This window comes from Ixodes scapularis, unplaced genomic scaffold, assembly GCF_016920785.2.
Source record: "Ixodes scapularis isolate PalLabHiFi unplaced genomic scaffold, ASM1692078v2 PGA_scaffold8__174_contigs__length_109621045, whole genome shotgun sequence".
NCBI classification, from domain to species: Eukaryota; Metazoa; Arthropoda; class Arachnida; order Ixodida; family Ixodidae; genus Ixodes; species Ixodes scapularis.
The window spans coordinates 25366423-25383954 of record NW_024609883.1 but is presented as its reverse complement, the minus strand read 5'-3'; the positions used below and the strand labels follow the sequence as shown (position 1 = coordinate 25383954).

Below are 17532 nucleotides of genomic sequence, written 5' to 3'. Positions count from 1 at the left end.
CAGGAACATGGATCCCAGGTAGTATCTAGACCTTCCATCGACATCCAGGACATTTACTATTAAGAGTTCCCCACACCAGCCTCATGCCAATTCTACGAGAGACCATCGAGGAACACGGCGTAACGCCTTCTCAAACCGCAGCAGGGATTAGCATAGACGCCTTCTTGGAACTGCTCGGAGTATATTTAACGGCGACCGTGATCTCGTAAGAGGGTCTAGACTACGTCCAAAAAAGTGGGATCTGCATTGGTTCTAGGGTGGCGCCACATCTATGCGATCTGTTCTTGGCGGCGTGTGGTAGGCAAATTCAATCCACACTGAATGATGCTAGAGTCAAAGCCATCTTCAGGTACGTGGACACTTCCTGATCCTGTGCAGCACAGACATCGAAAGTGAAGAAAACGGATGCAGGAGCACGGTCATGAAAACCTTCCATGAATGTTGCCCCGACCTGCTCTTCACTCATGAACTACCCGTGGGCAAGTCTATTAAGTTCCTGGATCTCGCACTTGAGTTTAAAAATGGACATGTGTGCCGGAGGTACGAACCTCGTTCAAGTAAAGGTTTTCTTCCATTCGCATCCTGGCATTCGAAAACCATAAAACGAAGTGTTGCCAACACGGCACTCGTATCAGCGCTGCGCAAGTCATGCAAACATCAAGCTGACGCCAGCTTTCAGAAGCAAATGGCCCGGCTTCGTGACTCTGGGTACCCAGGTGTGCTCCTTGGAGCTGTATGTGAGACAATATGCAAAAAATTCTCAAGAGGATCACCAAGTACCGAGCGAGATAGACTTCACGAGAGAACTTCGCAGTAGCCCTCTACATCCATGGTGCCACCCACCGGCTCAAAAAGATCGCTGCACGACAAGATGTTAGGGTGGTGTGCTCGGCACCGAACAGAGGGAACTCTATGTGCCGCAGAGTTAATCGGGCCAAGAACCGCCAGCCAACCTGCAACACCGCGCAGAGGACTAAGTACGCCATGTGCCAGACTGGTGTAGTGTACAAGATTTCAATGTAATGTGGGAGCTGCTACATTGGGCAGACGGGACGCTGCGTAAATGACAGAGTCAGGGAGCACGCGGCGTCGGTGCAGGGCACGGGAGCTGGGCACCTTGCAGCCCATTGCCGCACGTGTGGGTGCACGCCCAGTTTTAGCAGCGTCTCCATTGTTAACAGACACAGAAATGCCTGCGCGCGCGAGATTCTCGAGGCCCTGGCCATTGAGCGAACCGCCGATGACTGCGTAAGCATGCCCTCCATCACGGTCAGCAAGAAAGAAAAACAGTTCTTGCAGTGTGGCAAGGCCCCGTGAAAGGGAATAAGAGGGAAATGTGTCGGCGGTGGTATGTCGGTTAGATCAGGGAGGTGTTAGTGACCAAATTTAGTAATTTAGTGTAATTAATAATTTTATTTAGTATTTTAATTTAGAAGTGTAATTTAAGGGTTTAAGATGATTCATTGGCATTACTTTAGGTGCGAATCTTTGGGTCGAAGTGATGAAGAAGAAATATAAAGTCTTAGTTGATAGTCAGCAGTGTGTATGTCTCTATTTCTCTCTGTCTGTGTTTTGTACCTATCCTTCTAGCTGACCACTTACCTAAATTAAGAATATGAACACTGTGGATCCCCACATGGCATGAAAAAGAAACAATTTACGTGAGCCAATATTTCAACACTCACCACAGGGAGCCAAACCTACGCGAGCAGCTGCCTAAAACGCTTTCAGAATATCATAATCAAGCATATTCCTAACCTCGGTTATGATCTCAATTACGCGTCCACCGCGGGTACGTTATTATCCTAAATGAGAGGAAATGCAACCTCCGTATCGGCGTTATTGTTAAACATCGCAGACATTAGTGTAAGAGCTGCGAAAAATGGCACCGCGAGCAGAGACGGATGAAGAGTGTCGTCTGCTATCGCCGTCTGCTCTTGTCGTCTGCTTCCGCACGGACGCTGAACTGAGTCCGGAGCCGGTGCAAGATTTTGAGGAACTGGGTCTGAACTCGTTTAGAACTGGGATGATTCAAACGCGCCAGTGCAGCGGCCGTGCAACTTCCGGTTGAATCGAATGCACCAGTTCCTGCACTGCTGAACTAGTTCAGCCAGTTCAGGCGAATTGAACAGAACTAAATTGACTGATCCGATTTGGGCGAGGAGTAGGTGGACGTAGTTTAATATTGTTGGCACAGTATCACATCTCAAATTACAAGCATTCTGTCCGCTTAGAGCTCAGCTCGTAGCTCTCTTCTGTGAGATGATTGATGCATAAGCGGAATCTCGATCTCGACGGGAACCCAGTCCCTACGCACGACGACGGTCCACTTTGCTCGTCACTGCATGTCACGCGGAAGAGTGTGGAACGTCAAGTCTTGGGCTTGCATGTGCTGCCCGGTGGTTGTGGCACCCAACCGCGCAACAAAAATCTCACCCAACCACGAAACAAGTCGAGCACAGCAACAAAAACGAAGCACGCTGAGGCGTTCACTCCCAGGCAAACGACGAGTTAAAAATGCTCGCTTTGTGTTTTGTGATGTCAGAGCTTCAATGTTGCCAACGAAAGCAGCGTTTACGCTAGAATGCGATTGGAGCAGTATAAATTCAATTACTCACACAGAGGGGTATATAAAATTTATATATTGCACGTACGATGCGTCTCGAGGCAATAACAATGATATTCAATTGTTTTCTCGAATACAAAATTTGACCGGACAATCCCTTTAAAACCAGGGGAGAAACATGTATGCTCGCAAGAAGAGACAACAAAGGCGCGTCGTACCTCTCCCACGTCTCGACGACCGCACATCAACTGACTGTGACGTATTAAGCCAAATGGTCAAAGGAGCGCATAGAAAGTAACATGTGCAAACCTGGAAAAAGAAGCTATAACCCCTCCACTTCGGCTACATTTTGCAATCTGCTGGGGAAACCCTCCGTCCAGTGGGACTACCATCTACACTCTAAGGCGGAGCGATAGCACGACACATAAGCAAGCAATATATGAGTTAACTCCTGTTTGAATGCACTTCTGCATTAAAATGTCATAGGAAAAGAATGATGAACCGCGTGATAGGAACCTCACCTCCAGGGGCTTGAATGCTCCTGTGGAATGCTTGAGAATGGCGTAGGCGGCGTTGGCTACGCAGAACCCGTGCGACCAATTGTGGTACGGGACCCGACGGTAGTTCTTTCGCACCGTCAGAGTGAACCGAACCAGCGAGTCCTCGTCGAACCTGCAGAAGAGATCGGCTCCCCTTAAAAAGATGCTAACACTCACCAATAAGTATTTTTTGTCAGGCGATTAATTATGGTGTCAGAAGACTACCCAATCAATATTTTGCTACAGCCTCACGTATATTTTTATATTAAAGTAAAAAAACAGAACTGTTATAAACCGAAATCGACACTGAACTGGAGAGGAAGAAGAAATGTATAGAAGGAGAAAGTTGGCCGGAAGTTACGTAGCTACACCCGACCGCGTTTTCTTTTTTTTTTTTTTTCCTTCGTTTTTCTGGTCGTGCGAAGCAGACCAAAACGCACACGTCGCATGACGCACAAATCACGCAAAAGTCAGGCACTAGGTGCTTGACATCTTCGGCCAGGAAAAGGGGCGACAACTCAGCGACGTGTTCGTGTGAATCATCTTGGTGGTCGGGCGTGTCGTACGGAATAAATTCTATTTGTTTTGATCGGTAAACGTTTTACTTCCTAAGCTAGGCAGATTCATCGGTACCGCGAACCAGGGCTGGGCAGTATAGCAATACAAATGTGTCGCGATAGTATCTTAGAGTATACTTTCAAGTATTTGTAACTCTGTATCAAGATACATTTGAAAAATGTAATTGTATTTTAGTAGTGAAATATATTTATAATGTATCGCGATACTTTGCCAGACTTAGGTATCTCGTTACATTTGTTGCCGTTTTTACGATAAATTTACAAAAAAAAAAATATATATATATAAACATGTGTTTGGTAAGAGTTTCTTCAGAATTCATAACATGAACTCGCCCTATATCACAATTCATGACAATCAACAGCATAAAGAAAACTTGTAATTTAATGAAGGTAACTTGCGAGAACAATAAAATAAGCTCCTCTCGCAGATCCCTCGAATCTTTCCAATTTAGCATAGCGAATGCTGTAAAGGAATTGAATGGAGAAAACGTATACGGCTCTGTTGTCAAATCTCACGCCATGGGTGACTCAGAAGCATATAAGACGACAGTTTTAGATGCGCCCTCACGGCAAAACAGGGTTCATTTCGTTCAAACGCCTTTTGTCAAGCATAGCACGCAGTCTTTACCGTTCTGTAAGTACGTGGTTCATCGGGCGTGACTTTTTTTTTATAGCTACGAACCAACGCACAGGTAGACAGTTACTCAAAATCCAAACACACACAAAAATACACTCACACAGCGCTGAAATATGAACTGATTTGTATTCCAAACTTCCTGTTCTTCGACCCCAAGGAATACGTCGCCAGCCCAACAAACAAGAGAAAGAACGAAAAGGGGAAAGACAAGGCAAAGGGAGGAATGGTGAAAGAAAAAGAAAAACAGAGAAGAATAGAAAAATAAAAATAGAAGACAAAGAAAAGGAGAACAAAGGAGAATAATTTTAATACAGCCGAGTCCAAGAATGACAAAATTTACAAAAATAATTACAAAATTAATCACGAGCATATATAAGCCGGTGATATGCTGGTCTACTCTCGACCCGTGCGCTGTGCGCTCGGTCGTAATTATGCCTTACCAACTCGCCCAATCTGCAGAATTAACATGTTTTTTTTTAGCAGCATTAGTTTGAGGTAAGGGGTGCTCCCCAAACTTAACGCCGCCACTGAGTTCCCAAACATTGAGCTCGTGTCGGCTAGTTACTGTTAAATTTGTCACCAAAGCTTACGGGATTACGGGATGCCTTCTCAGGAATGGGATAGAAATTGGGAACCCAAACATTCTTCAGACAGTGCAGTCAACCGCCACAGGGACTGTCAGAAACGGCAAGTGCCGTGGCGGCGTTAAGTTTTAGGCGTGCTGTACAAAAAATGACACAAAAAGAGGAGCACAAGCATAAATTTCCATTTGCATTCGCCACGATCTACGCCCCCCCCCCCCCCCCCCCCCCCGTAGGACCGTTTGGGAGCAAATGCATTTCTATAAGTATTTATTTGTATCTGCATTGCGGAACACTTTTTTATGTCTTTTCAGAAGTATCTAAGGGATATCCCGATTCATGAAAGACAAATGTGACTTAGTATCTCTATTTTTGTACTTGAAATACATGTATCTCAGTATCAGCATCCCCCGATACCTTTCGGAGTATCTCTGCCCAGCCCTGCCGCCAACAACAGTTCTCCGCTTCGATCAGCCGTCCAGCCAGCGACTGACGCAATACGACGCCAAGTTGACAATTGCGTAGAGGATGCACAGAGTCATTTCGGTTCTCTGTTCAACGTTTTGTTTTTAATTCAACGTATTTGCAGGTTTCTAGAAGCCACAAAAAGTGTGAATCCTGTATTTTTCTGTTTTTAATATTTGGTGTGTGCCTTCGATGACCCAGGACTTTGATTATTTTACCGCCACCCAGGCTCCGTTCTCGTGTGCCCCCTACGCCCCTGCACAACTGTTCGCGTACATACTTTTCCTTCTTCCACCTCAGGTCCGGCCACGGGTACCCCCGTTCAGAAAGGGCGATCAAGCGAAAAAAAGTACGCCTCTGTGTCCTTTTCCAACAAACGCAACGTTACGCAAAATCGTTCCACCGAAGCACATATCTCCTCACACATGTCTCCTACATTATTTCAGTTGAAATCAAGGAACGCATGACAAAAATTGTACAGCACACTGGCTGAAAACAAATCTCTTTTAAGATGCCTTTCCGCAACGAAGGAGCTACCGCTGCCAATCGCTGCACACTTTGTGTGATCGTTTTTTGTTGTTTTTTTTCTTTCTCGATAAATCATTTGTTTTTAAGGAGTGTGCCTTACACAGCGGTGCGACTTACGGACAGGAAAACACTGATAATAATAAAAAAAATTCCCGAGTAAAAAACGTGTGCAGAGAGAAATAGTACGAAATAAGAGTAACGTACAGCTCCTTTTTAAAGAGGTCCTTGAACATGAAGATGGTGGCCACGACCTGCTCGTCGCCGCCGATGCTGTACGGCGAGTAGGTAAAGGTCTGTAGCTGCTGCGCCGGATGCGGCAGCGCCGTTGAAGCCTCGATTCGCCGGACCTCCTCCTCGGTGCACGTGGCGTGGTACGACAGCACCTCCAGGGCCACCTTGTACTTCTGCTCAGAGCGCCGGATCTTGTCGTACAGCTGCGAAACGGTTCAACAACGTATTAGCGAACCCTACCGAAAAAAAGAAAAGAAAGCTCGATTTTTCTCAGTCTTATGGGTCAAGTAGGAATACACGTTTGCAAGCATGGCGTCCCGACTGGAGCCCCATGCGTTGAAGCACGTAAAGTATGCACGTGGAGCTGGCTTTTGCAGGCTCGCAATTTCGCGTGCTTCATCGCACAAGCTGGAACATGGCGGCTGCCAGATGCCCTGTTTGCGATCGTCTATATACTTTGTGTGTTTCCGCTCCACTCTTCGAAACTTGGGGTGAACATTACATTTTTTTTGTTATACTTTGCATATTTTATATGATGGTGGACACGTCACAAATTTATTGTTTTCTTCCATACAGAGAGCCAACTGAGAGAGAGGAGGAGATGCGAGGGTACGTCAGAACACCGAGCTCTGATTGAAGGACAGTGGGAGGCCTCAAAAGAAGCTGCCCCGAGGTCTACCCACTATCCTTCAATCGGAGCCAATCAGAGCTCGGCGACGTCCTGACGTCACCATAACCCCCTGTGCAAGAAGCAGACGAACTTGCGCTCTGCATTGATAGCAATCCATCCCTTGGGACGGCTAAAGGGGTATTTACACGAGGGCGAAATCTCGGGGATTTCTACCCGGGCCATTCATCACGCGGCGAAATCGTCAGGCATTTGCAACGCGGCGCTATGACGTCAATAACGAGGCGGAGGGAGGGAGGGATGCTCAAGCAGAGCAGGCAATCCTGGCTTGACGGAGGATCAGTTTGTTTTCGATAATCTTTACAGTTAAATTATATGGTGTCAAATATGCCGACCTCGCTAAATTCGTCTGCGGTCGTTTCAAGTGTGCAAACCACTCAAGCGGAAATAAAAACAGCGCGAACAAAACGAAGGACAAGAGGAGACTTAGACAGACAGAGTGTTGACTCTCTACTGAATTTTATTGTAAAACAACACATTGAAAAATTGCCGTGAATAAATAGAACGCAATTCTCATAACATTCTCATGCACTATGACAGTCATATATGTGCCCCCAGGAACGCCAGTTCTTTATTAAACAGACCGATCGAGGACGCACTTACGCAAACGCCATTTGCAGGTCGAGATATCTGGTACGCCTCGGCCATCTCCCCAGGATGATGTTTGCTGTCTATACCCCCTCATGACGACTGTGTCTTCTAACATCGATTCAAACCCGCATCTGTCCCAATGAATGGCGAGATTTCCCGAGGGCGATGACCTCATCGAGAGCGCGTATTCTCTTAGCCTCTTATTTATACAGCAACGTGTCTGGCCGATGTACACTATTGCACGACAGGGGTATCTGATAAACGAAACCCTCCCTACACTGTACAAACTGTTTTCTGTGTTTCTATGTACATGCGTGACTCCTCTGTTCACCACAATCTACTCTTGCACAGTACATTCCCAACTTCGATGGGGCTGAGAAAACCACCGGGATGTTATGCCTCTGCGCCACATTCTTCAACCTATGAGTCACCTTGTGTATGTACGGTAAAACCGCTGGCCTTACTTCAGGTTTAACTACCATACTTGCCGGATGTTTCAGTGCCTTAATGAGACTCTCTGCCACGTCCACGAGAAGGCCATGCGGATATACGTTCTTAGCCTTTACTTGGATTGAAAAACTACACCTCATCTCATCTGGACATGAATTAGCCAAGGATGTTTTCAGACAGGTTACGGAGATGCCCTCTTCAGCACTTGGAGTGACTAGAATCGAATGGCAGCGCTACCCTCTTACTCCTGGGACGGTAAGACCAGCACCAATGGTCGTCTGTAAAAGTAAGTTTTAAGTCTAGGAACTCTAAGCTCCCACCTATCCGTTCTTCTTTTGTAAATTTTGACCGCCCTGAGCATGACCTGAATACCTCTGAGGTTCTATTTATGGAGATGATTGCCTGGTGGTGTTCCCAAGTAGTTCCGACAAGCAGAGAGGCGAGGTCAAAATGGAACGCCACCAACGTCTATCGTCTACGTGCAGGCCCCACCACGGACGCCGGCGAATTTTAGAGGCGACCGTTATTAAGATAAGAACGACAGGTTCAGCCGGTACTAGCGCGTCGCCCCAGTTCAACGGATGGAGGTCTGAACAGTGCTTACGGAATGAATACTTCACTCTGAAGGCACGGCACCTACCTGGTTTGAAAACTACAAAGCGTCGATTTCGCCGAGGGGAAAACTACCAGGCCGAGCTTCGAAGCACTTTTGCCTGCCAGCAGTGACGTCAGGGGGCCAAAGAACTTCTGCAAGGAACAAGCCAGAGCCAGGGGCCGAACGAGTCCGCCACAAGTTTAGACAAAATCGTTCTCCGCCTCGCCGCGCCGATCCAAATCGAAGAGAAAAAGCTGCAGGTCCTGAAGCGGGGAGTGAAAGGAAAACATCTTCAGAGGCCTTTTGCAGAGCCCCCCTACCACCGGCGATGGTTTCATCACTCAGGCACGGTCCTCCCACTACGAGAGACTTCCCGGCTTCGCTACTCTCGGCGTCCAGCTGCAAAACCCCGGACATCTCCGAGATCATCCGGGACGTCGTTCAGGAGGAAATTACTAAGATCCTGCCTGCTGTCAACAAGCCCGTTTCGCTGTCGATTGCCGTAGTTGTACGCGAGGAAGTTCAGCGGGCATTCCAACCGCTGGCTCCTGCCATCGTAGCAGCACCCGAGGAGCCCTCTCTAACCAACGCCGGAGTAGCTCGGAGACCGGCACCAACTACCCGGCAGTATTCGATGCCAACTCGACGTGAGATACCGGCACCTCAAAGTACGTTTATACTCCAACGTAACGTCGACAGGCGCGGCGCAGCGCAGCGCGGACAGATAGTGATTGGTTGCAGATATCGAGTTCCTGGTTGCCGGCGCTCATTGCCTGACAATAAGTAGATGACGACACGTGCGTAGAGCACGTTCTGCGCTACGCTGCGTTCTCTGCGCTCATCGTAGTATAAACAGCCCTTTAAGGCTGGTTCTCACGTGTAGCGAAGCGCTGATGAAGCGCTACTCACGTGTCGTCATCTACTTATTGTCTGCCATGAGCAACAGTTTTGACGGTGCGATAGAAAGCTGGTGAACGGTCCCGTCGGCACGCACTTAGCGCGAGGTCAGCGCTATGCTTTTAGCGCTCCGCTGCATCTGTGAACAGGCCATAAGTCTCTCCGACGTCAGGAAGAGAAGCTCCAGCTCGTCCGCACCGAACAGCAAGCGCCTAGGAATGCGGATGTGTGGCGCACAGCCGATCGACGACCGCTGTGTTATAACTGCGGTGAGGTCTACCACGTCTATCGGAGGCGCCCTTTCCGACAAATGGGCTTGTGAGGTTTTGCACCGAGCGACCCGAGACGCCGCCTTGGGGAGCGACCAAGGGACATCGAGGAGTATTTTTTGCGACCTCTCAACCCGGAGCCGACTTTACCACGAAGTTCCCGTTCACCTTCGCCTCGACAAGCGCTTTCGCCCTTCTGCCGCTCTCAGCATGACAGCCTGTCCCCCTGTCTCGTCGCGAAAACAAAATGCGGCAACGCCTGGAGGTGGCACTGCCGAAGACGACCGAAGCAAAGAGCTTTCAAGAACGCCGGAGCGCTCCCACCCTCCCGACGCCACACATCGCAACGACGCCCCTGCAACGTGCCCAACAACCTAAACGTTGATATCGGCGGCCACGACACATCGGCACTGGTGGACTCCGGAATAGACTACTCAGTTTTGAGTGGAAGCTCTCTTGCCGCCTGCGAAAAGTGACAACGCGATGGGATGGACCTCAAATACGAACCGCCGGAGGGCCCCTCAACACACCAGTCGAAAGATGCACTGCTCGCAACGCGATCTACGCTGAGACGTGCCCGGTGAACTTCGTCGTTTTGCAAGGCTTTGCGAGAGACGTACGTTATTTTCGGAATGAATTCACTCTGCGAGTATGGGGCTGTCATCGAAATCGTGACAAAACAGTTGACGCCACGAAAGCCTGTTCTGCCGTCGCTAGAGCCCAACGCGATGTCAACCGCGATCCAAGGTTTCGCCGACGATGCGAACCGACCGCCGCAGTCGAGTGTTTTTGTAACCATCATAACCGACGCAGTCATGTGCGGTGAAGCTCTTCCGGAAGGCAGCGTCCAAATACTTCCTGAAAAAGAAATTGGCATCGCACGGGGCGTAACGGATCTCCAGGAAGAACGTACAACTGTTCTTATGACGAACTTTCCAGAGGAGGCGCAGCACGTAACGGAGTGTGCCAACGTGGGGTACGTAGCGAAACTTCAAGCTCCTGTCATGGTCACCGCAATCTTTGAGAAAACCTCGTTTTACAGCACAAGAGCACGGCGCCGCCACAGACCGACATCGATCCCGAGCTCCCAGCTACAAAGTGCCGGCAACTGGTTCACCACCTTGCTAAATACAGTGACCGTTTTCCCATGTCGTCGAAAGTTAACACCGGTGGCGAAACATAGCATTGTTACAAACGGTGACGTCCACTCAGTCTAACCCTCACTGTACCGTGTCTCTTTGAAAGAGATGAAAGTCATCCAAGCGCAGGTTTAGGAAATGCTCGATGATGGCATCCTCCAGCCGTCAAGCAGTCTATGAACTTCACCTGTGGTGCTCATAAAGAAGATGCACGGAGCCCTAAGATTCTGCATGGACTACCGTCGACTCAATGGTGTGACCAAGAAAGCCGTCTACCTCTCGATACTTTTCGTCTATGGACTTAAAGAGTGGCTACCTGGCACATCGAGGTTACCGAATGGGACCGGCAGAAAACTACCTTCGTCACGCCCGACAGAGTGTACGGATTTAAAGGGATGCCCTTCAGACTATGCACAGCACCGTCGACCTTCCAGCGTGTCATGGACACCGTGCTAGTAGGCTTAAAATGGCAAACTGTCTCGTCTACCTCGACGACGTTGTGGCGTTCGCCATCTACCTTGAGGAGCACTTACGACGACTCCGTGCCGTACGTAAGGCCAGCAGCGCCGCTGGAGCCTATAGTGAGCTCATGTTCCAAGGCCACGTCGTGAGCAGCGATGATGTTCGTCCTGACCCCGAAAAGACGTGTGCCGTAGCCGCATTTTCCCTGCTGTCGAACAAAAAAGCCGTAAGAAGGTTCCTAGGCCTCTGTGCCTAGTACAGGCGCTCCGTTCCAGATTTTGTGAAGTTCTGTAAAGTTTCAGTGGACAGAAGAGCACCAGAGGGTGTTCGACGAGCCGAAACGAAGACTTCAGACACCTAAGTTATTGGCCCTTTCGATCAGCAAGCACAAAAAGAAATTCACACGGATTCAAATAACACGGAGCTTGGCGAGGCGCTAGCTTAAATACAGAAAGAAACAGAGAGGGCAATCGCCTATACAAGCCGTACACTGTCCAAGGTGGAGGGTAATTACTCTACGACGGAGAAAGAATGCTTTGCCGTCACCCGGCCCATCCCCAAGCTTCGCCCGTACTTGGACGGAAGTCCGTTCCGAGTGGTTACAGACCACCGCTCGCCCTCTGCTGGCTCGCTAATCTGAAAGACCCCTCAAGACGCTTCGCCCGGTGCAGTCTGTGACTGCAGGAGTTAGACATGACCATGGCGTACAAGTCTGGCCGAAAGCACAGTGACGCCGATTGTCTGTGAGGGTCCCCCGTCGAAGCCTTTCCTGCTTGCATTGAAGACGACAATGACGAGTTTCTTGTCTTGTTTTTTGTTTTTTTACGGTTGTCTCGAGCTTGTTTTTGTACTCGGTTTCTTAGAATGGGTTACTTAGAATGCGCGTTTTGTTTAGTCAAAACAATGAATGGCGTTGTGCACGAATGTGAAACTAATTTGTGTGAAAATAACTGCTCGCAAAGAAGATTAAGTTTTATTTGTTTTTGTTGACAACATATTTTCTCCACAAAAATGTCTTACCCGCAGATCGTCACATAAAATAAAATTGGTTTACTTGTATCATCATTTAAATCCGGAAACGTGAGTACATCCAAATTTAGCAATCTATCGCCTTCACTACCGCCACATGCACGGCGATTGCTTTCTCTCGTGCGTAATTTATTTAAGCACTCACCTTGGCATGATGGAGGGCGAGGCCACAGTAGGTGGCAAAGGTGGCGAAAGCTTCTTCGTCCGCCTTATTGAATGTGCCAGTCGTTTTGTTCACCATCTGCATTACTCCGATGATGCTGCAGAAAAACCACCCACACGTTATCCTCACTCGACAAAGAGTTAATTGCCGCATGTATTGTGACCACGGAAAACACTCAGTTTCGGATATTTGCGAGGGTGTGCCAATAGTGGTTCCAATACAATAACACTGTGTCATTCATAGCCTTTAGATTGCTAGGGAAACCCGCGAGCGACATTTTCTTTGCAGTGTTGAAGCTGCGAATGGCGTTGCACTATTCTATTCCAGACACCATTCGCACAGCCTTATACTTCGTTTCGCGACTTTAAATCGGAGGTCAGCCGACGCTACAAGCCCGTGACACTTATCAAAAACCATCAAAAGGGTAAAATCGTGTCGGCCGTCATATCCGTTTGCGTGCTCTGGCATCGGCTAATTAAACCAAGCGCGCTTAATACCCGGTGACTTGCGCTTTTTCTATGAGTGTCAGTGTTTGTATCTGTACGAGACTGGAACTGCACTCGGACTTACCATAAAACGAAGTGTAGTAATAATGCTGGTATCACGTTCAGCTTGTCGTCACCACTTTCGCTGTGTTTCACCTTACGGGTTACGTAAGTGTTTACAATTTTTTTAGATATATATTTGCAGAGAAAAGTATTAAAATGCATTGGTTGAGAAAAGCTAGACTCATTCCGGGCGCAGTGGACGCTAGGGTCCGATGGGGCAAATCAAGCATTACCAAAACTTCTCGCCTTCGTCCGTTTGCCATCACGGACTGAACAAATCAGCGAATGCACCGTGATTCTTTCTATTGTGCGTGATTCGTTAAACAGTCAATAGCGTACCCAGAAAAACAACGAGCGCCATGACGGTGCATTTTCGGAGCCGACTGATTGGCTACATTGGAGCTTCGTTTGAATTAAAGTGAAATCAAGTAATATCATTATAAATAATAGGAGCATCTACCAAATTATCTAGCTGATCATGAGTGACCAGAGAGATGAAACACAGTTTCTTTTCTTTCAGCATTATAACATAAGAATGCATCGCATCCATTGCTCCTGATTACAAAGAGCCCCCACTTTCTGAAGGATAAGATTCATCTTCCGATCCATTGGGTATAAGTTCTAGATACACTAATTTGTTCGGTTCATCCGCACCAGCGAAGCGATCATTTAGAGGGTACTATTTCACCCTCTGGACGCGAGGGTCACTGATATCAAGATATAGGATGGGTGGATGGGCTGATTTTTCTTATGCTAGCCCGCTTCAGTTAAGATATTGCGGGGATGTCAGACCATGGTACCGTATTTCTTGGTACGAGGTGTCACTTAATATTTTTGTTCTGGGTAGAGATGAGAGATATCTATATCTCTTTGAACGAGACATTTCGTAGATACCGTAGGAGTGACTCGTTCAAACTGTGTAATTCCGGAAAAAATAGTTCTACTTTGAGAGTTATATTTCGTCATCGGCAAAATAACTGCGCGAGCGATCTTTTTTCGACGTCTCATCCTGGACCAACGGAAGAGACGAAGGCGACTTGCCTTCCCCTGATGAAGATTGGCATGCAGAGCAGGCTCTTCGTGGTGTAGCCGGTCTGCTGGTCCACTGCTCTGGAAATAAGGCGTCGCCGTGAGCGACGGAGAGGCTCTCCCGCCTTCTAGCAGGAAATCACCGCCGTAGATTTAATCAGGATTCGTATCAATCTCAATCGCGCGTGGGAACTCGAAGGTCAGAGGGGAATCATAACACTGCTCCAGCCCTAAATGAAAAGTCTTACATGTTACCAATGCCTCTTATATCCTTTGAGTACCTGACAAAAGATTCGGAAGAAAATGACTTGCCGCCGTTTTCCGTTCAAGAAAATGCTCCTTCTTGAAACACAGACTGCATAGCTTTGAAGAGCACGAATTCGTATTTGATGTGAAGCATTTTGTCGCATTGAAAAAAAACGCGCTTGTCGTGAGTCAGTCTAAGCAGGGACTTCATGAAACAAACCGCTTCTGACTTTTTCTCTTCGACCGGCTTTCACTGAAGCATACAAAAAGTATGTAATTTCAACTTATTTGCACCGCGAGGTCACTCAGTTGTTGGCTTCCAAGTCTCCTTGTATTTTATATATAATGCTTCTTTATTTCCTCTACAGGGAGCGGAGGGGCAAGGACAATAAGCATCATTCAGCAACTTGACGAGGTGTCATTCATAACTTTAGTTTTATAAGGCCTAGTCCACAGCGCGCAAGAAAAGTGGCGCCTTTCCCCGACTCAGAACAGAGCGTGGAGCGAGCACCCACCTGTTGAACCTGTCGTCCTCATAGGCGTCGGGGATGTTGAGACTCTCTCCGGTCTGGGCCACATGACCCGCAATTCCGGTGCCAAGGGGAAACCTGCTGGACACGCGATTGAACCACCGCAAAAAGCCTTTAGTCAGTGGTGCGAACACTCTGATCTAGCGCCGTCACCAGTGCTTCCCAAACACTGCTACCTTACAGCCCCTCAAAATATAACATATCGAGTCGCGACCGCTCACAAACTTTTGCAATGCCCCAATATCTTTTTTTTTTTTTTATGTGAACGAGCATTTAGGCATACATAAAATTGATGCTGACATATTTTACAATAATATAGCCGGAGTTAAGCAGCTAAAGTAAAATCCATCAAAAAAAAAACATGCCAGAAAGAACTGTTTCTGGCGACTAAAGTGAAATGTTAAAGTGCGGTTTCTTAAAAATGAGTACGGGGTTAGGACGCTACGACTACCAGGTTCGGTTTGCTATTAAGGTAGGTGTGACATCTACTTCTCATTTGTCGTTGCCACAGCCGAGGCAGTTCAGTTCCCGAATCACTTCGCTCCCCCCCCCCCCTCCCTCCCTCCCCACAAGGTCTAAAGAGAAAGTCGAAGGGGTTTTGAATTAGAAAAGGTGTCAGAATATCTAAGTGGGCAGTTTAAAGGAAAGCTACGCCTTCTCTGGGGCTGCTGGCAAAGTATGTGTGATGCGCGAGCAATTGGGATCCTTCGCACCTCTTCGGAAATCCGACGGGCATTGTACTTTCCTCGGAAAGTACCAGGACAAATACTTCAGCAAAGTACTAGTACATGTTTAGAGAATGTACATGAAATAAAGCACAAGTTTTCTAAACCTACTTGGGGTAGAACTTTAAGTACAATGTACTTAAAGTACATTCCAACACTGCTCCTTTCTAAGTTTTTATGTAAAAAGGTTGGGTGAATTACTAAGGTTTCTCGAACTATCTTCAAAACTGGGAAGACCTACATATTCTGAGTTTTGTGAGGAAAGGCAACACGAAAATGTCACCTTTGTGTTGCTCTTAAACACGCGATTCTTCAAGTTCAGCACAAACTACGGGAGCACCAGACCGGGTGCTGAATTTTGTTGCCTCGTTTGAGTGAGGATGCAGTATGTACACCTTTTGTAGTAAGGGAGAGTTACTATGTTGGAGAAAAGCGGAGACAAGCCATTTCTTCAAATGCGTGAAGTTTCCTTGAGGTTTGGGACACAGATAATCGTAATTCTTTGGCGCTAATCCCGCAGTTTTTCGGCCTCACTTGCGACCTGTCAGTCCGCTCTCCGTGCCTTGTAGCAGGGTTGTTGCAGTGGGGGGCTCGTAAAAATATTGGGGGGTTTCGGACCCTCCAAACCATTCCCCATGCCTACGCCACTTGCTTTCCGTTCTTTGCTAATACCAGCTGATCTTCTGATACCTTTTTTTTTTTTTTTTTTGCAGGAATATTTGTTGATACGTAAACCTACCACTATAACTCGAAAGTAATTTGAAATTTGAGTAGAAGTTATTCGTAAAAAGTAATTTAAGTAAACTACTAATTACCGAAATAAGAAAGTAATTAAAAGATATTGAACTACAAAGAAAATTACTTAAATTGAAGTGAGTTGAGTAGAGTAGCTGAACTATGTAGAAGTCTGGTAAGTGCTCACGAAGCGAGCTCCGTTGAACGTAGAGATAACCTTAAGCATTTCTGGTGGGAACAACGCAAAAAAGACGTAGGACCACTACGAAAAAACAGACAGACAGGGCGCCGGTATGTATGTATCACCAGCTAGCCCAACTTCATGCCTTGTTGCTTTAACATGTCTTAGGTTTTGTTAGACGCTCCCTGTATTTTACTGTTCACAATCTATTTTGTATTTTTATTGACTACTGTAAAAGCACAACTTTGGCGTACGGAGCGTCCAATGTTCGGTGCTTCCGCGTCACTACCCATGTGAACACGATAATTCACAATGCCAAACTGCACAACTGACGGGAAATTAAGCTTAGCGGGCTGTGACATTAGATCCAAAACCCACTTTTGGTGCGGACACAGAGCCAAATTACATTCTGGACACAGTATAATATCTTGGTTACATTTCTAAGTTTTTTGTATCTTGTTGCTTTGTTTGCAAGAACCGCTCGTGGGACACAGGAGCACTGCAGTGGCGACCGCAGTAGCCCCCTATCGGTCGTTGGAGGAGTGTCTTTAGCGCAGACCTGATTTCCTTGGCCACCTCTTGGACTTCGTCGTTATCTCCGCTCACGTCGAAGATGCGTGCGTACAGCTCCTTCGTGCGGCTATCCACCAGGAACAGGGATGCCCGGTCGGCACTCACCAGCTTCTGCGCGAACGCCTGTGCAATTCAAGGATACCTAAGGGTCACTTTCGTAGCACTTCCATCGAGGCAAGGACACGCCCAATAGGCGAACGACGTACGCAGAGTGGGAGGGAGGGGGGGAAACAAAATAAAAATAGTATGCACCTTCCCCTCCTTCCCTCGCAAAAAAAAAGAATATATATATATGGCAGCTTTCTTTTGGTTGCAAACTGAGATTCATCCGTAAACTGAGGGCTAAACTGTCTATGTATTGTATCATGATTTTACCGCAACAACAAGCGCGAGCCGCAGTCTTTGCTGTAGCAATACTGACCTGACTAAATTTCCCATCAACAAAGATGTAAGGAGGACCACAACACCATTTTTAGGTAAACAACCCGCCGACTGTCTAGGCCTCAAAATGAACGATTCATCCATTAGGACTGATTCGCGCTAACATGTGGTTTTCC

At 47.4% G+C, this 17532-nt stretch overlaps 1 protein-coding gene across 3 annotated transcripts in view; it reads right to left on the bottom strand.

Moving 5' to 3' along the window:
• Positions 1 to 17532, bottom strand: part of LOC8038857 (probable 3',5'-cyclic phosphodiesterase pde-5) — a 263816-nt gene that overhangs the window by 28868 nt on the left and 217416 nt on the right. For 2 of the 3 annotated variants that reach the window (XM_040213026.2, XM_040213027.3), the window contains exons 13-18: positions 16962 to 17098; positions 14747 to 14842; positions 13998 to 14066; positions 12391 to 12505; positions 6099 to 6328; positions 3088 to 3238 (exon numbers count right to left, since the gene is read on the bottom strand). In XM_040213026.2, coding sequence (XP_040068960.1) covers positions 3088 to 3238; positions 6099 to 6328; positions 12391 to 12505; positions 13998 to 14066; positions 14747 to 14842; positions 16962 to 17098 — 798 coding nt within the window. The remainder of the gene's footprint in view (positions 1 to 3087; positions 3239 to 6098; positions 6329 to 12390; positions 12506 to 13997; positions 14067 to 14746; positions 14843 to 16961; positions 17099 to 17532) is intronic. The other variant, XM_040213028.2, reaches the window with a different exon arrangement.